General features: G+C 40.6%; 1 protein-coding gene across 1 annotated transcript in view; it reads right to left on the bottom strand.

Annotated features, from left to right (window-relative positions):
* Nucleotides 1–18,583, bottom strand: part of PHEX (phosphate regulating endopeptidase X-linked) — a 105,513-nt gene that overhangs the window by 28,232 nt on the left and 58,698 nt on the right. The window contains exons 13-14 of the mRNA XM_086467578.1: nt 5,784–5,861; nt 4,083–4,186 (exon numbers count right to left, since the gene is read on the bottom strand). Of these exons, the coding sequence (XP_086323704.1) occupies nt 4,083–4,186; nt 5,784–5,861 (182 nt within the window). The remainder of the gene's footprint in view (nt 1–4,082; nt 4,187–5,783; nt 5,862–18,583) is intronic.

The raw sequence follows: 18,583 nt of genomic DNA, 5'->3' as shown, positions 1-18,583 counted from the left end.
TTTTCTGAGTTAAGACTATAGTGTGCTACATTGCCAGTCATGAAGAGGGGTGATTGGGAACATTTACAATACAAGGAAAAGCTTATTAAATTCTCTGTAAAGCACAAACTGATTTTGCAATTTGTTTTCTCAACTTTTTGAGTTAGAAGAAATCACTCAGGTGAAGCAGAATATGGTGTTCAATGTCCCAAGCAAGAATCTTTTTTTAAAAAATCATATAAGCAAAGAAAATCAACTTGTGAATGTATAATGCGCATAAGCTGTTTAGAAGTGAAAGGCCATACAAAGTTGCTAATAGAGCTGGAATCTGGAAAATCTCTTCCCAAGAAAGGACTATAAAGAAAAACTTCTAAAGGGGAGGCAATCTGTAAGATGACTTTCAAAAGCATAGTTCCTCTTCTCATTGTTAGTGTCTTGTATACATTTTCCTGTGTAGAAACAGAGCATCAGCCTCCCAGGCCAGGCTGCCAGCTGTCTCCCCAAGGACTGGGCAAGAAACAGGGATGGCAAGGCTAGGCCCAGCCTCCAGTGCCACATCACTGCTTAAAACAAAGTTCAAAGACCACGAAAAGGCTTTGGGAGGCTCCTTTCCAGCCTCTTCTCTCCACGGCAGGTCCACCCACAGGATTTCTGAGCTCTCCAGCAGTGTCTCCAACAGACAATAGCCTGTCCAGTGTCTTTTATGTCTGCTTTTCCTTTTTTGCAAAGAAGCTTTTACATTGCCCTTAGTGGCATCCCACCCAGAACCTCTCAGAGCTGCCCTCCCGTCTAAGAGCCAGGGCTTACAAACAACAGTGTGTGTGTTCAAGAAACTGAAATAGGTCCTGGAGGACACCCAGGAATCTTTTCATAGTACATTTCCTCTGTGTCCTCTTACAAGGTTATTAGATGCCTACATCTCCAGCACTGAAAGTTGAGTGAAAAGTAAAGAAAGAATTGGCCAGGTCTAAAAATCTTAGAGGAGGTGTCCTGACTTCAAAGGAGAAAGATTAATAAAAATGAAGTAGTATGCCCAAGAAGTCCTCTGATGCTTTGATATTTGCAAGTATGATATCAGCATTAAGAAGGATACATTTAATCACTGTTGAAAAGGTGCAAGTGTGTCTTTATGTATATATACACGTGTATGTATATTTGAATGTATGAATGTATATGGCTCCATGGATAGATAAGCAAACTCCACTAAAACCCTGATTCTCCTTTATCTCTCCTTGCACATGGCCATCACTTCCTCACACACTGCCTTTCACATCCCTGTGCTCTAGTGATGTCTCACCTGAGTTATTATAATTGTCTTCATGCCTGGTCCCCTTCCTCTCATGCTCCCCTCTTCCAGCCTCACCTCCTCCATTCAGCCCTCTGCGCTGTTTTGTGTATCATATTGCTCAGTTTCTGCCACAAATCCCTATCGTATGTCTCTCCTGATACCTGAGTGCTTTTCCTCTTGTTTGATAAAGCCAGCTGTGAAGACGACAGCCATCTCCCCAGCCAGCTGTTAGGATCACAGCTGACATCCAAAGCGGGTGCTGAGGACGGCAAGTTGTACCTCACGCAGCTGCGGTGCCCACAGGGGAGCCTGGCCCCTGGGACCAGCCAAGCAGGTGGCTCTGGTGCCCTGATGCCTGTCACAGCTCCTTGGTACCAGCTGGGCCAGGTACATCCCCCCCATCCATGCCCTGGGCAATGCCTCTCCTGACTTCCTCCATGCTCCTTTTTCCTGCAAGGCAGATAACTGCTATGGAGGGAGGGAGTAGAACAGAGGACAAAGAATTTTGATAATTACTCCTGCTTTGGGGGAATTTTTTTTCCTCTATTTAGATTACAAAACTGTTGAATTTCCAGAGTAACTTACTTCTGCATTGATATCCACATTCCCCTTTTGCTTTATCAAACTCCTTTGTCTTCTGTCTCACAGCTCCTCTGTCTAAATTCTGATGGTGTTTCCCTGATGCTTTGAGTCACCACCATTTTGATTTTCCATTTAGTTGACTATGCTGAGGAAAGTGAGTCCAGTCTGAAATAATGCTGGTGAGAAATCCAGACTGTCTGCTAAATGAGTATAGTGTTTTACCTTTTGGGGCTAATATTACTTTACTAGCCGGTAACTTGTTTCCTTGAACACTCGTTTTCTTACTTATCTTTTTCAGTCCACAACTTGGACCATCTTACAATATCTATCTCTAGATATAAATGCTATGCTAAGAGCTACTGAACTAGGGAAAAGAAGAAATGAAGCAAACAGAAACAAAACCCCAAGGGTAATTCTCTATTAACACAGTGCCAAGCTTCAGTGTAGACCAAAGATCTATGGAGTTCTGTGAAATATAAAAGCTTCAAAAAAACCCAAAAACATAAAAAGAAAAGAAAGAAAACAGATGTAGAAGCATCAGAAAGCAGTAGAGTCCAAGAGTTAAAATGTGGCAAGTACTGATATTTTTCAGGCCATGTCTCAGACTGGTGGGTGGGAGTTATTGCTTTATTATAATCAATTTTTTTACAGTTACTGGAGGTGGCAATAACTGTGCCTCAGTATCTGTCAGCAGACACAGCAAAAGCAGACAGTGTGACACCACTTTCAGAGCCCTTTTCTACCACCAAGCAGGTGCAAAGGCAGAATAATCTCCCAGCAGGAATAATTACAATTGAGAGCTGAGGTGGGGATCACCCCCAGCCCCACAGAAGGCAGAGCATATAGCTATGCTGACAAACGAGAGACCAAAAATCAAACTTGGATTCTCCAGGCCAGAATGTGCCTCATGGGATGACAAGAAAAGGAATACAAAGGTGGTGAGGGGGCTGCTGTTAAGTAGTCCTTGAAATAAGATCATAAAGACAAACATGAGAAAGTGTTCAACCTTGTAGTGGGCAATCAGGCAAGACCTTCATTTTTTAAGATTACCCATGGGATGGTTCTCAGATTACAGCCCTTGAGGTGTACAGTCAGGGATTACTTGCCATTTAATTTCCTTACAGGGAAGATTTCCCATTGTCCCAAGAATCTATGTGGTCTCCATTAGTGCTGTTCATGAGGAGGAGATTGCTGATCACTACTGCTATAGAGGCAAGTGTTATTTCACTGATTTCATGGAAACCGTTGGTCTGAAGAGAATATACTGTTGTGACATAATCCTGACATCCAGGGCTGCAGGGAAGCCCATAAAAATCATCCCCTGAGAACAACCATTGCAACATCAGAGAAAGGTGTGACGAGAAGGTAAAATTCACAACTGAAATTAAGCTATAAACAAGCCCTTGAAAATATGGGGCCAGATTACAAAACCCTACCCAGGAATAGCCTGTGCCTGTCCTGCTGACATCCTTTACCTGCCTCAAGGACGAGACAGAACCACCCCTGAAACATGGTATAGTTCAGTTCGAGTAGGAATTTCTGGAGCCCTAAGAAAAGACCACCACAGGAGCTAAGCAGCAGCACCGATTTCAAAGTCTGTATGTAGAAGGAGTCCTTTTTAAGTAGCATGATTAGACTAATTAAGTTCTGCTTAGCTTTTAATTTGCATTTTAAGGATTTGATTACCCACCAGTAAGAAGAGAGACTGATTCTCTCACATATTTTATGATACTATGTGACCCAATCTGCACTTTCATGTTTACAAATAAATAAAAATAACATATGGAAGTTAAATTATGTTTTATTCCATCATTGCTATCAACAGCAGGTAACTAACAATGCTGATTGCTGTTACTAATAATAACCTTATCTCTAACTAATGGTTCCATTCTTAGAAAATTTATTTCATAAATCCCTGCTGTACCATTCAAAATTCTAACTGTGATCAAGAGACATAATCCATTTTTAATTCAGATTCAATTACCCCTTTTTTCATTAAATTAAGTTTAAGCTGCAAGCATATGACTACTGTGCATCAGAACAGGGATACCCAGAACTAACAAAAAAAAAAGTCCATGAGAGTTTCTGGATAACTGGGGGTTTGCCCGTAGGCTTTTATATCATAATATGTAGCCGTGTATATAATTCTATTAAAACATAAATTGTATAAATGAGCTACTATAAATTAAAATATTGTTAGAAGATTATGTAAATTTGCCTTTTGTCTACTCACTCTGTTTTTGGAACTTCTTTTCTAAGCCAGTAGAAATCAGATTGGGCTGCGTATTTGCGAGTTTGCAACACATTGCCAAAATAGTCATTTTCTGTAAACTTCAGCTGTATAGATAAAGCACAGACATTTTTAAAGCGTGTCCAACAAGACAAAAGCTGACACAAAACAATCAGAACTTTTATTTTAAACAATATAATCACCTAATTTTTTAGCCATTATCAAAGCAAGTAAAATTTTCACACTTGGTAGGAAGAAAAAATATTTTGTGAGCTTAGTTAAAAAAAAAAGTGGCTGAATGGATGAGAGTTTTTCCCTGTGCAGAGAGGACCTGAGGAAACCAGAAGTGCTTGTGATGAAGTGCAGACTGCACGTTTCTATGGCTATTATTGACAGCCTCTTTTCCAGAAAGAAATACGTCTAATTTTATTTTTGAAAGTTCATTTTAAAACCACTTTCAAAAATGAAACAAAGCCCCCTTTTTCAGTTTGTTTTGCATTTTATTACAACTACTTCATGCTCTGTGCCTTACGAGCATTTTGCCACTGCTTTCTTACTGTTTCTCAATTTAATGTTTACAGACACAGGGCTCCATGCTTCCATAAGCCTCCAAATCTAATAGCAGCCCCCGCATGCAGACACAACTAACCAGGCAAGAAAAAGGGATGTTAATAATTTATAACTCCAGATGATATCCCTGTCACCAGTTTCAAGCAATCCTAGGACTCATGAGGAAGTCGCATTTCAGATGTAAATTATGGTTTTGCAGCCATAATTAACAGCTGGTTTTCGCTAGACATTACCACTTATCTGGGCAAATAGTTCTGTATGCTGAGTGATGAAGTTGGTCACATCCTCCATCTCATTACACCGCCTTCACAGCACCATCTCACCCTACTCTTTCCAGGAACAATGACTAGGCTGGTACAGTTGGTTCTTCAAAGTTTTCTCCATAAATTATGCCTCTGTTTAGTGTTTGTTCATGTTCTCTGGCACAGATTACTATCACTCTTGTATTTTAATGGTTCAGGATTGAATTTATGAGTCTACTTTGCCTGTGGTTTTTCAGTAATACAATTCATTATATATGTCACAGTTACCCCTCTAGAGAATGGTGAAATATGTTATAATACATTGCCTGCCTTCCTGCCTTAGTTAGGCTGAACAGGTACTGGGTCAGGAAGGAGTTCCCTCACAGTATCCTTGCCCAGCAGCCAGCACAGTAGGCCCATACATTGGCTAGGCATGACTACAAGCAAAAATCATAAATAAAATTCATAGCCTGGGGAGATGAGGAGAGCCTATATAAGGCTTCATAAATTGTGATATTCTGAGGAAAAATGCATTAGGATTTTTGAAGACCATTACTTTGAGGAGAAATGCTTTAGTTTTGTTTCATTTTTATAACTAAATGCAAAATTTATGACAGTGTGTGTTTAACCTTTCAAATGCTTAATTGCAGGAAGGTTCTTTGCACCCAGGCACATTTTACTCCCAGCAAGCCTCGTGGTCATCTCGCCTAGACACACCGACATTGAAAATTTAGACATGAGAGTTAGCATACTTAATTCAACACCTAAAAATAACCAGGCAAGCAGAACTCTAGATACAACAGGAGAGGAGCTTTGATTTTAGACAGCAGTGAAACAGAGCAGAGAATGGCTGCAATATGCAAAAGAAGAAAGCTGCAAGTCTGACACTTACTGTTTTGATGTCTTCATTAATGTATGTGTCATTCATTATAAACTGAGGGTAACCCACTTTCGCCATAACCGCTTTTGCCTTTGAAAAAGAAAAAAAAAAAAAAGGAAAAAAAAAATTGTTGGCAGATACAAGCATTTCTCAGCATATGGCGGCGCTTTTTTTTTCCCCCATTCTATTTCCACTTTGTATTATTATGCCTCCCTGAAGGCATCCTAATTTAACTTCAAACCAACTTGCCTACAACGTAAACTTGGTGCCGCAAATGAGCTTTGCATCACAATGTGGAGGGTCCAGGTTCTGTTGTCAGATTATCACAGTGGGTCTGCTGTTGCCTGCAGAGCTTTTGCAGGCTTATGCAATGTGTTTGAGTGCAAAATCTTAACAGCTGATTTTCCCTACTGGTTTTTGTGCTAATCAGATGGTCAAATGCCTGTTTTTACAATGTTTTCCAAAAGATGACAGGAATTGGCCTGTTTTACTATGGCACAACAGCTGGTACATATCCAGCTTTTAAAATAAATTTGATACCCAGATATGGATGAACCTAGGTCCCAGCAAGTGCAGACTGGCGTATTTCCACTGAGGGTCACTTCCATTTACACCTGAGGTTGGACCCACACTTTTCTGAAGGACACTGTACTTTCCTAAAACCACAGGGCTAATCTTTGTTTTGTTCTCCACTTTCATCCCTCTGTTTTGCAGTCTTTGCCCTTTGCCTAGTGTCAGTAAATGTGATAAAATAAGACACTTCACTTTTCAATAACTTTGGGTTTTTTCCTCTTTCAGTCATGACTTGGTCCCAGTGTTTATGCTCAATCTGGTGTGAAGTGATAATAGCCATAGCTGAGTATTCCCACCATGTAAATCATGGCATAAGTATATAAAAAGCCTTAGTAATGTCCTCATGAAAACACCAGCAGGCCACCCAGCCACCCAGAATCTCTGTGGAAACAATACGTTTGCAGAAGAAAAGCAGAAGGATACAAAAGGATAAGGTGACATACCAAGTGAAATATGACATGTCAATCACAATAAATTAAAGCCATGGTGGACTAGGGTAGCACAAAGTTTGCACTTTGTATGTTTTTAGGATGCTGAATGTAATTCCTCCTTAAGTGTTTGGAATTCCCCCCACCCTTCAAAAAAAGTGTTCTTCTGGAAATTTTTTCTTCAAACTCAGATGTCTAAACTCAAATTAATATTGCAAGATATGAAGTGCAATAAATGGATTGGCCTTTAAACAAACTGCATACATACCAACCCCGCATTCTGCTCTCTGTAAGCAGAGTGCAGACCTCTCTGGGGACCACTGACTTCTATATCCCTCTTGTTGCAGGGGGTAACTGTTCAAGGGAAGATTCCTCTTCCATCACAATTAAATCCTTGCCCCCTTCTCTCCTTCACAGTGTCTCAATACAACAGGGCCTCCTATGACAGCAAGAATTAGAAGCATCTGTTCCATGACTGTAAGGAGGAAGCTGATGGAGGACCACCTCCATTTAACCAAAAGTATTTTGTCTCCTCTTTTATTTTTTGAGAATAAAGGACTCTGCTTCTTCAGACTCCTTCAATTTCTCAATCTCATTTCCAACCCAAAGTGAAAATCCTCCATTTGTGACATCACAAGTAATTGTGCTTGAGATAATTAAGATGTCACAAACGGAAGATTACAACTTCAGGTAGGAAATTAGCAGCAGGAGCAGATGATCTCTTAAGCAAGAAAGATACTATTGTCATGCAAATATCCCTAGTGATAAAAAAAGCAATAGAAGACAAATGCTGAACAGGAAATATGAAATGAACCAAATTAACTCTCAACATGTTTTCTCAGTTTTCCAGAAGGTAGAGCAGTCTTTCAACCTTTCAAGATATTTTAAATGCCGGGGGGGATAGGTAAAAATGTTGGTGGGAGGGAGGCAAGGGACAGCGCACATTTGATCTGCGAGTGATGCAGTTGCATCTTGCATCTTAATCAAGTGTCTGTTTTTCTTCCTGGTGGTGTTGTCAGGTCCAGCTGACTGAACTTCTTGAGGAACTGGAAAATTTCATTTTCCATTTCCAGTGTTTTAATCCTAGTTGAAACTAGTCTCGAGAAAGCAAAGAGCAAAACTCATCAGTTTTAGTTTCTACTACGTCAGCTGCTTAAACAAGTACAGTGAATGTTGAATGCCCTGCATGTGTTCCAGAATACCCATCTGAATCACTTACAGTAGCCTCTGTGTTGGATCTACTTAATTGAGCCCCTTAGCATTTTGACTAAACAGATTTAATTCAAAAACTAACTTACATGATTAAGTATTTAAAACGATTTATAGCGCAACTTTAAAAGCCACTGTTGATTTTTTTCGAGAAAAAGTAAGGATTAACTGTGTTCAGTACAATTTCATTTCGCTGAAGATTTAGCCAGTACAATGTCAATTAAAAATTGTTGATCTTGCTTTGGTACACAAAAGAACATTTTTGGTTTTGAGCTATATTATATCTTTTAAAACCAGTCTTAATTTCTAGACTGTCTTCCAAATAAAAGCAAATAAATCCGTGCCTCACTGGCTGTAAATGCAAAGGACTATAAAGCCAGACTAGATCTGGCAGCGCTTCTTCACTGAAAGAAGCAGAGATGGGCCCCACCCCAAAACCCACGGTGCTAGTCATCTGATTGTCGCTGCAATATGTTCATTTCCACTTCACCACATGGACATTTTGGAGTCTTTTTGGAATATCTGCCACATCCATCTCAGTCTCTTCTTCCACAGCAGCCCACTGAAAGCAGCAGCTTGGAACTGCCAAGTTTTGGCCCTTTTAGACCCCACTCCTTAATCAAACATCTTTAAGAGTGAGCATGATTCCTCAAGGCTCATTAATAGCAGGTCTGACATGGGTTGACATAAATATCGCATATATAATCACATAATCATAAATAATCATATAATTAATATTTAACATTAATTTTTCATTTCAGTAACACGTATCCTTTACACTTGTCACGGCCCTACTGCATTAGGAAATGCAGATGGGAAGAGTTCTCCTGACCAGACTACCTCAGGAGAGCTGAGGTCACTTGTCAGGTCACACGTACTCTTGCTTTGTGACTTTCACAATTGATGTCATGAGATTAAGATTTCCAAGCATGAGGAAAAAATGTTTGGACACTACTGAGATTTTTTTTTATAAAACCTGTATAAAGCCCTAGTAAATAACAGAGTATGTCTCAAAGAGATTTCTGAAAATAAACTCAAAAGGTAATGCTGCTCCTAGTACTTTGATGTTTTATCAATGGTTACAGCTGTCCGTATTTTTTTATATATATATATTTATTTATATAAAAGGGGAAAATGTTATTTTATGGCATTTGTTACCTACAAGTTCTTACCGCAGTATGTGTGGTTTAGAAGTTTGAGCTATTCTGTAATGACTAAACTCTAAGGTAGACCTTACTAGCACTGTAATTCTGATGCCTTCTTAAATGTTTCACCAGTCACGTAGGATAACAAAAACTCAGAAAAGTACACACATTGTTACTACACCACCAAGTTAATTTGTTATTAGAAAATGTAAGCATGTGCTTAAACAACATTACAAAGCTTCTAGACCATCTAAAATCACAAATTAACAACGTTCTCTAGGAGCCTTTTTGAGAACATCTAGAGCAAGAGCTGATGGAGAGCAAACTGGAACAAGGTTATCACATGCAATCCACATCTCACTATACAGGTTCTCCCAGAAAAGGAATGTGTCTGAAATTGGTCCTAATCGTACTCGCTGTTGGAACGAGTCCAGAGGAGGGCTACCAAGATGGTCAGAGGGTTGGAACACCTTTCCTACGAGGACAGGCTGAAAGAGTTGGCCTTGTTCAGCCTGGAAAAGAGAAGGCTCCAGGGAGACCTTATAGCGGCCTTCCAGTACCTGAAGGGGGCCTACAAGAAGGCAGGGGAGGGATTTTTTTACAAGGGCCTGCAGTGATAGGACGAGGGGTAATGGTTGGAAGCTGGGTGAGGGCAGGTTTAGACTAGGTATAAGAAAGAAGTTCTTCACCCTGAGGGTGGTGAGGCACTGGAACAGGTTGCCTAAGGAAGCTGTGGATGCTCCATCCCTGGAAGTGTTCAAGACCAGGTTGGATGGAGCCTTGAGCAATCTGTTCTAGTGTGAGGTGTCCCTGTGATGGCAGGGGGGTTGGAACTACATGGTCTTTGAGGTCCCTTCCAACCCAAACCATCCTGTGATTCCATGAATCTATGATGCCGCCAAAAATTAAGAAGTGTGCCATGCTCCCCTGAGATCCTAACTGAGCTAAGCTTGCTTGATCTGAAGGACCAAGAGCAGCTCTCTTTTTGAAGGGCTGCTCTCAACATCCTGACTCCAGACTGGGGTAAAGTCCAGGCCCATACAGCCCATGCAGACACTTAGGGCAGGAAGCACACGTATCAGGCCATAAGGCTGTGCACACCAGTAAGTTCTGTGATACCAACAGTGAAGGACACATGGCTCCTGGTTGAGGGAGCTGTTTCCTATAGCCAAAGCAAAACCCAGGAGAGGACATAGGAAGCCCTTTGAAGTTCTTTGGAATCCCTCCAACACGGATTCCTCCCAGGGGTTTTGCATCAGGTCCAAGCCTGTTCAGCTGAGCCCAGCATACTGTCCAATTTATTTATACAACAAACAAGTCAGAAAGCATGGTATTAAGAGCAGGTTCCTATATTTGCATGTTGGAAGTCTCTTGCTTCCTTGGCTATTTTTTCTCTTCACTTGAGTAATATTAGCAGCAATTCAAAGACTCCTTATTCATACAGCACAAGAAAGCTGAAAAGCTTTCTACAAATGTCTTGCTGTTTGATAAAGAAGTCACTATTTTCCTGTTGATAAGATTAAAAGTATGTTTAAGAGACCAGCCTTCCAGGAGGCATGCACACTCACACAGGGAAAGCAAATGAAATGTGACAAATGTACAGGAACCAACCATGTGGGAATTGCACATGAATCTGCTGGAAACACACCATGCACAACTCTTTATGGTTTAAAGACTCATTTCATTAATTTCTCTAATTTGCATCTTAAATAACCACATGTACAGGAAGAAACGGGGAAATGGGGTATTTGCCCCAGCTATCGTTAAGTACTCAGCTTACCTTAGGCTATCGGGTAAATTAAGAAACCTCGTGACCACAGGCTTACTCTCCTGCCACTGAAAGTGAGAGGCTCTTGCAGGGAGTGACGCAGAGAAGCAGCATGCTTTAGAGTAAGTCATGATAACTGTTTTCTGTCCCAGCAGACAGAGAGAGCAGGCTCTGAGGCAGAGGACCCAGAGTGAGACTACTGCCTCTGCTGCTGACTACTCATGGAATTTTCCCCACTGACTTCAGCACAGTCAGAATTTTATCACCAGTGTGTCTTTCTGTCATGATGAGAGCATTGCAAGTCAGTTTACTACAGAGACAAAATAATAAATGAACTTTTGCTCTTGACTTAACAACTTGTTAACGTGGGAACACACATATGTGTTTCAATGCTAGGAAGCACCCCAGTTTCCAGTCTAGTCAAATTCTCACTCAACAAGCACACTCGGCATGTGAGCCTTCCGAGAGCTTTTTTTTGCCCGTCAGAGTATGATTTGGATATTTTGTAGTCCTGCTAGCAACACCAAGTACTGACATACTGTACTTATTGTAAAAAATCCGAAACATATATCTCACCCCCAACAAAGTTTTATGTCTGACACAGATCTTCTGTATATAAACTTGATTCGTTATAACTTTGTGATGATCATTAATAAATACAATTACAGTTTACTAAAAAATTAGCATGAAATACATTCTGAAAGCTAGAATCATTCATGACAAAGTAATGTTCCATTTAATTACAAAGATTAATTCAGCCTTTATGTACATGTCTGGTCTTTTCATTTTTCATTGAAAACAGACGATTCAAGAGCCATCTGGTAAAACTGTTGCATAAATATCACTGCATCTATCTAGGTTTTACATACAGAAAATCTAGGAAAACAGAGTGGTGGATCTTGGTAAAATACAGAAAAGTTGTGTTACAGGGCTAAAGCCCAGTCCTGCAGATATCAGTAGGAAGAGACCCACTGACTTGAGTGGAAGATAGACTGGGCCCACCTTAATGATGTGTATTATTTCCTACGCAGAGGCCACATGAAATGTCAGAGATTTGCACATTGTCAACTGCAATTAAAAGTGAAGTGGCAACTCAAACACAAACACTTGGCCTGCAATGATAATTTTTAAGAGTACTTGATCTGCAGTGAACTGGCTAGAATCCATACTCCAGAATATAGCTAATCATTGAACTATTTATTATTAAACTTTGGCTTCAACTTTCCTCTTCTATTTGCCTACTACAACAATACAAACTGTGTAAACTTTTCAAGTTTTCCACAGCTAGTGTTTCATTTAATGATAATTCACATACCACCACCGCACACTCCACCATAACGCCCCTCCATATTTCAATAATTGTTCTGAATGTTTTAAATTAATTGAGTATGAAGATGGAAAATACAGCTAATGTTCCATTCTTGTAATAGCTGGAGGCTGACAGTAAAAAAAAAAAATAAAATTCAAGTGACTTCTGTGAATAATCACACCCACCAAGTACACATAAAATTGTTTTCAGTTAAATACACACTGTGGTTTCAAAAGTAGCTGAGTCCATTTAACAGCTTTGTGCTGCCAAATGAAAAAAAGTCCTAGTCCTGGCTCTGTTCCCCTGCTCCTCCCATCTCTGTCCATACTTCTGCTCATGCTGCCTGCACCCACAGCCTCCAAAGGCTGCCTCAGCTCCTTGCCACATCTTTCTGGGAGACTGCTTAGTTCACTAACATAGTAGAAATCTATCCAAGTTTTTCCCCAGCTAATTTTCCACCAGATCAGCGAGCTTAATTACTCACTACACAGAGAGACCCAGCAAGTGCTGGAACTAGCACAGGACAAGTGTTGGGAACACATAATGTGGGAAAGCAGAGAAGGAACAGCAAATGGGTTACACGTTATGTTACCTCTTCCTCTGAAATCATCTTTTGAAACCAAAGCCTCACTCAAAGAAAACTTCCTGACAAGAAAATATTACCTAGTACACTTAAAAATGCCATATCACACATTACCATCCTAGGAAACAGAGGGGAAAAAGGGACAAAAAATTTTCAAAGCAACCTGCTGTTTGGATTATATGTTCAGTCTTAATATCCACCATCTAGAAAGAGTATATTATTATTACTAACCATAAAGTTGCAAGCACCTAAAGGCTTAGTAGGACTGTCACGCACAGAAGAGTCAGAAAAAGCAACACTATACATCAGAGTGTCACTCCTTCCTGTCCTAAATCCCTTTTGCTTCTGGCTGTCTGGTAGACAAAGACTCAATCATTGGTTCAAGCACTGTGATGATAATTTCACTGGAATTAAATTTTCAGTTTAAACTAATCCCACATTAATTTCTAATTTTGTTTAGCAATAGAACTGAACTAAATTACAGAAAATATGAAACAGTTCTACTTATATAAAAATACAAATTCACTGAGATATTTTCACAAATGTAACTCCTTAGTTCAATGCAGCAGTATAATTAATTGACCTACTCCTATTTTCTCCTACCAGCTTGGTTCCAAACTCATTCTGCTGCCAGCTTTGCCTTAATTTTGCCCCCCCAAAAAAAATTCTTTTGTCCATTTTATTTTAATTCCATTTTCCATTTGTAACCTCTGTATGATAATTACCATGGTTCCATGATTTTATATGTAGAATATCATATATGACAGACATAAATGCTGTCTTTCACGAACAAAACCACATCTCTGTAAAATAAATACATTTCTTTGTAGCACACAGCAAATATCTTCCTCTGTGATTATACAATACATAAATGCATTTATACACCAGACCAGCACAACTGAGTACCTGGCAAAAGACATATTTAACACCTAACCATTACTGTCCAAAGCTCCTCAGTCAGTCTTAAGGGTCTCTGGGTTCTCAGTGGAGCTGGGATCACGCCTGTGGATCAGAAGGGATGGTGCACAGATACACAAACTGACTTAGCCTGCACAAGGTCCAGCTATGGCATCACAGCACCATGCCAGCAGTGACAGTTCTGCTCCAGCATAGGGATTTCTGCACTGGATTCCTCTCTACATACCTGTGGATCACAGGGCACAACTACATTGGGAAGTGTGCAAACAGCTAGGAGCTCCTCCAGCTGCACTTCAAAGAAGCCAGAAGCAAGTGTTGCAGTCCGAAGGCACAGATCATCATTAGTATCATGCTGGTATATATATGTGCCATGGTATATGCTGCTAAGCTGCCTTTGACAGGGCTCTAATAGCTCGTGCACCTGAGTTAAGCTTGGACACATCCTTAGCACTTCAGAAGACTGTACCTCCTCATACCTTTATTTATTTGCAGGCAAAGCTCTACGTTTTCCAATACAATTGTCTCTTAAAACAAAACAAAACAAAACAAAAAACAAAACCAAAAAAAACCCAAACAACCAAACACACACCCCCCAACTCAAAATTCTCTTTATCTGTCTTTCGAAATTACATTAGATATCCAGGACCAAACAAATGTTGCACCAGATTCCTCAGGATTTGCAGTGACACGAAGAAAAAGCCACCTTTGACCGGGCTTTGGCATGTTAGCGAGCTACAGAAATTATTATGTTGCATTATTTGTAGAAACGCCTTCCGGAACTCGTTTCACTGCTCACCACCAAATCTCCTCATCAGTCGACCCATACTCCTATTGTCATGCCACCTCTTGCTAGAAACACACCCACCTTGCTGCAAAATCTTTTCTGCTGTTTTTATTTTAGCTCTGGAAAACAGCAGGTTTAACAAAAACCACTGCACTGACAAAATAAAAGTCCCCAGCAACCCAAAAAAGGCTGGTGTGCTGAAAAGATCTCTGTCACTGAATGCTGAGAGAGGGGCAGCCCCAGAGCCCAGGAAAGGGCAAGGAAGCTCTCTCCTCATCACAGCTGTATGGGATATGAGTTACCACAGCATTTCTTTTGGCAGTTTTATGCACAACTCTGGATGACCTGTTCCAGAGAGGGACAACTTCTGACCTTATCCTCTGCTTGCATCGGTTTATGTTCATTTGACATTTTCAAGGTTATCCTTGCTTAATCAAGTTTGCAGAGCCATTTCTTTTTTTTTTTTTTTTTTTTTTTTTAATGAGTAGAATGTGAAAAATTGTCTTTTCATTTCTAGCCACGTGAGCACCAGACCCAGTCTAGATACAGCTGAGACCAGACATGGCAGAGACTTGTTCTTGCACTAGTCTGAAACTGGAATAGGGATTGAGGACCTAAACACAAACATCACTTGGCTCAGGACTTGTAGGTTTTCTCTCTGGGGAGAAATTCATTTTGCTTGAACAGGGACCCCAACCAGTAGTACCAATAAGAGTGTCACTATCAGTTCACATTTCACAACTTTGTTTCAGACTTTTGGGACTAGTACAATATCTCAGAAAGTTATGTCCATGCCTTGTAATATATAGGGGGAAGCTAGATACATGCATAGACAAAAATGTAGGCTGCAGAATATAGAAAAACCTTATGCAGGAAATGCTCTGCTTTCTACTTACAACCAAATCCTTCCCTATACCAAATTTTTACATATTTTTATTTTTAAATAATTAGGTGTATGTATTTATTTTCACATTGATGGAACTCACTGCTTACCCAGAAAACTCAGCACAAGACACCTCACAGCTCCCTCATGAAAGAGGGAAACTGAGGAAGCCTCTGTTCTTAGGCACATCGTCCTGGCTTCTGAAAGGCCACTAAAGGAGCAAATTCCTGAGTCTGACAACCTTCTTGTGGTAAAGCTCTTCTAAAAGTAAACTCCAGCAATACCAGTAACTGAAGCCATTTAAACATTTCACAACTTTGCTCCAGACCTTTGTGACTAGTACAATACCTCAGCAAGTTAAAGTGCTGCTAAGGCTCCTGGCCCTGGACAGCTTGCTGCCCAAGGCTGGGGGTCCATGCTGGAGCCCCAGCCCACAGCCCTGCCTTGCTGATCTTCCTGCCCACTCTCAGCAAGTGGGCAGCTTTCCTCTTGGTGGCTCAGGCTGACATGCAGAGGTCACGGAGATCACCACAACCAGGAAGTGCACATTCATTGGAAACAGAGAGGGAATGCCAAGCAGATACCTGAGCATGCCCTCGTAGACTCCTCCGTACAGAGAATGGCTCTCCCACACCTCGATATCTGTTACTGTTGAGCTGAGGTGCTACAATGTCTTTGTAACTGATCCTCTACAGAAGGCGGTTTTACTTGGTGAAACAACAAAGATAATGAAAGTTAAAGCTGAAACTGCCCAAGACTTCTAGGGTGGTGGAGGACTTCCTGCCCTTTGGAGGAATTAATCTGTCTTTTAGCATACGAATGCTTTCATGTTGCATTTCTGCCTCAAAAGCTTCAGATTCACCCTGGTCCCTGAGCATCTGCAGGTGTGTCCATCCATCTGTTTCCCTCCTTCTATTTCAAGGATGAGATCTGTCACAAGTGTTTTGATGTCATGCACCCATTCTGGCCTTATGGAGTCATGGCAGAGTTTGAAATATGACAGCTGTGAGACCAGGGTTAAATACAATTTCCTCTCCCTTCACCTGTTTTCCACTCTCTGTTTGCACGGTGCTCAGGTTATTAATGGAACTGACACCCCTGCACAACTGAGTGAGCAGTAGAAGCAGCCGGATAACAAGTGAGAAGCTGACAGCAGCGATCTAACCCCAGAGATAAGAGATAAGCAAACATGCCATGGCTATTAGTTTCAACTCTGGCCAATGGAGAAGAACATCTCTGCAGTTACTGAACAGGAAAGCCCAGTCCTCCTGAGAAGGTTAAATTAAATTCAGGATGTGAGAGAGATTGTTCTTTGAGTTCAAAAATTAAAGTTTGTGATGAGAAATAAATATTTTAATTAAAAAAAAAAAAGGTGTTGTTAATCTGATGGAAAGTGAAGACCTTATTTATTCAGGTGAAAGCATGGGACACATCTATGTACCTTACATTCTCTGTATCTTCCAGGTGAAAAACGTTACTCTAAACATTGGCATTTTCCAAACAGCGATCTCAGGGGTAGTTTAGGAGTCATAGCCTCAACGTCCTGAACAAATTCCAAACTAAGTAAGCTGAGCAAACTTTTCAAATCCCCTACATCATTTCTGAGCTGCACAGTATCTACTTCACTTCCTGCTTCCTATCGAGTTGTCCCCTTCTCTTCACATGTCCACACACAGTAGGATAAAGATGAGTTATGCCATGAAGATAAGCTCCTGGTGATATACATAATGCCCAGGGAAACTGTAGACATATAGAAAAAGAGTTAAAATGTGACTCTGTCTTTTCTGAACTCCAACCTATGTTTCAACTTCATCAGGAGACTTGCTCATTCTCCCCTGCAATGCAACTGCTATGATACAGGCAGGACCTTAAATTTTTATGTCCAGGCAGAGACTACCCTAATGTCAGAAAGTTCACTTCCACAAAGAAAAAGTGTGGCAAAGGTTCAGTTGGCACCAAGCAGAAGTAGGCTTTCCACTTTAGAAATTTAGAACAATGAGGTTGTTTCAAGAAGATCTGAATCAAACTTTCTAGTAAAACCAGTAAATTTGGGAGTCAGCAGTCACCGCTGTTAGCTTCTGAAGAGGAATGAAGTGCCTAAATGCAATTAGAGCCTTTGGAAAATTCTCCCTCTTTTCCTAGTTCTTCTGAGGTGAGTCTGGCAGCTTCTGTCAGTGCTTTGAAGCAGTCTTACACTTCATGAAGTTCCTTGCGATACTTGAAACAAAGATATAAAGTCATCTTAAAAGAACCTCTAATAGGTGTCTTGGGATTTTCAGTTTTGAAACTCCATCCCCCTCTTTTACCAAGTGTTGTTCTGTCAGCCTTGTGCTTGCCTTCATTCCAGAAAAAGCCCACTTGAGATATGGGAGGCACGGAGACTCAGGGCTGGTTCCTCGGTTATATTTTTGCATTATTTTACATAGGACGGGTCCACAGAACCCACAAGGCACAAAAGGCATTTTTTCTTTCTGCAGAGCACCCAGTGACCACTCTCAAGATTGGATGATTTGTCATCTTTGTGCAAAATTAGCATGGCATTAAGTAAGATAAATTTTAGCTCCTGAAGCTGTGGTGTCTGGCCTTTTTGTCTGGGTATACCTCAGATCTTAATGAAAAGTTATTTTTCAGAACTGTATCTAGTGCACATATTAGACAATCAACGTGAACAAATGCAGGAGGTCCCATACTCCCTGGATGTATTGCTGTGTAAACTTTATACGGAAGCAAGATAGGCACAAGAAATGAGCAAGCAATGATAATTCTCTAGTTTCCCCACTACAAGAATGTAGGTGGAGAAGGTGACATTTTCCAGGCAAGCAAAAGGAGATGCTTTCTCACATAGAGCACAGCGAAGCAGTGGAACTCATTGCCTTGGGAAGCTGCAGATGATGAAATTTGCCATGGGTTCAAAAAGTCATTAGACAAAACTCACAGCAGAAAAATATTAATAAATATAAAATATTATTAAATACTTCCGGATCAGGAAGCAACTGAGCTGCAGATTGTCAGAGGCTGGGAAAGGATAGCAAGAGTGTATCCCTTTATGCTTGCCCTGTCCTTATGTTCGTCTTTTACTGTTTGGCCATTGTCTGAGCCAGATATTGGACCTGTGGTCTGAGCAGTACGGTTGTCATGTTCTCAGTGAAACCACCCAAACGTAAAGAGAGAAAGATCATGGAGAACTGGGAAAGTAAGCAGGGGCTCAGCTC

This window comes from Leptosomus discolor, chromosome 1, assembly GCF_034619465.1.
Source record: "Leptosomus discolor isolate bLepDis1 chromosome 1, bLepDis1.hap2, whole genome shotgun sequence".
NCBI lineage: Eukaryota > Metazoa > Chordata > Aves > Leptosomiformes > Leptosomidae > Leptosomus > Leptosomus discolor.
The sequence above is the reverse complement of the archived record's forward strand: the minus strand, read 5'-3'. Positions and strand labels throughout refer to the sequence as shown.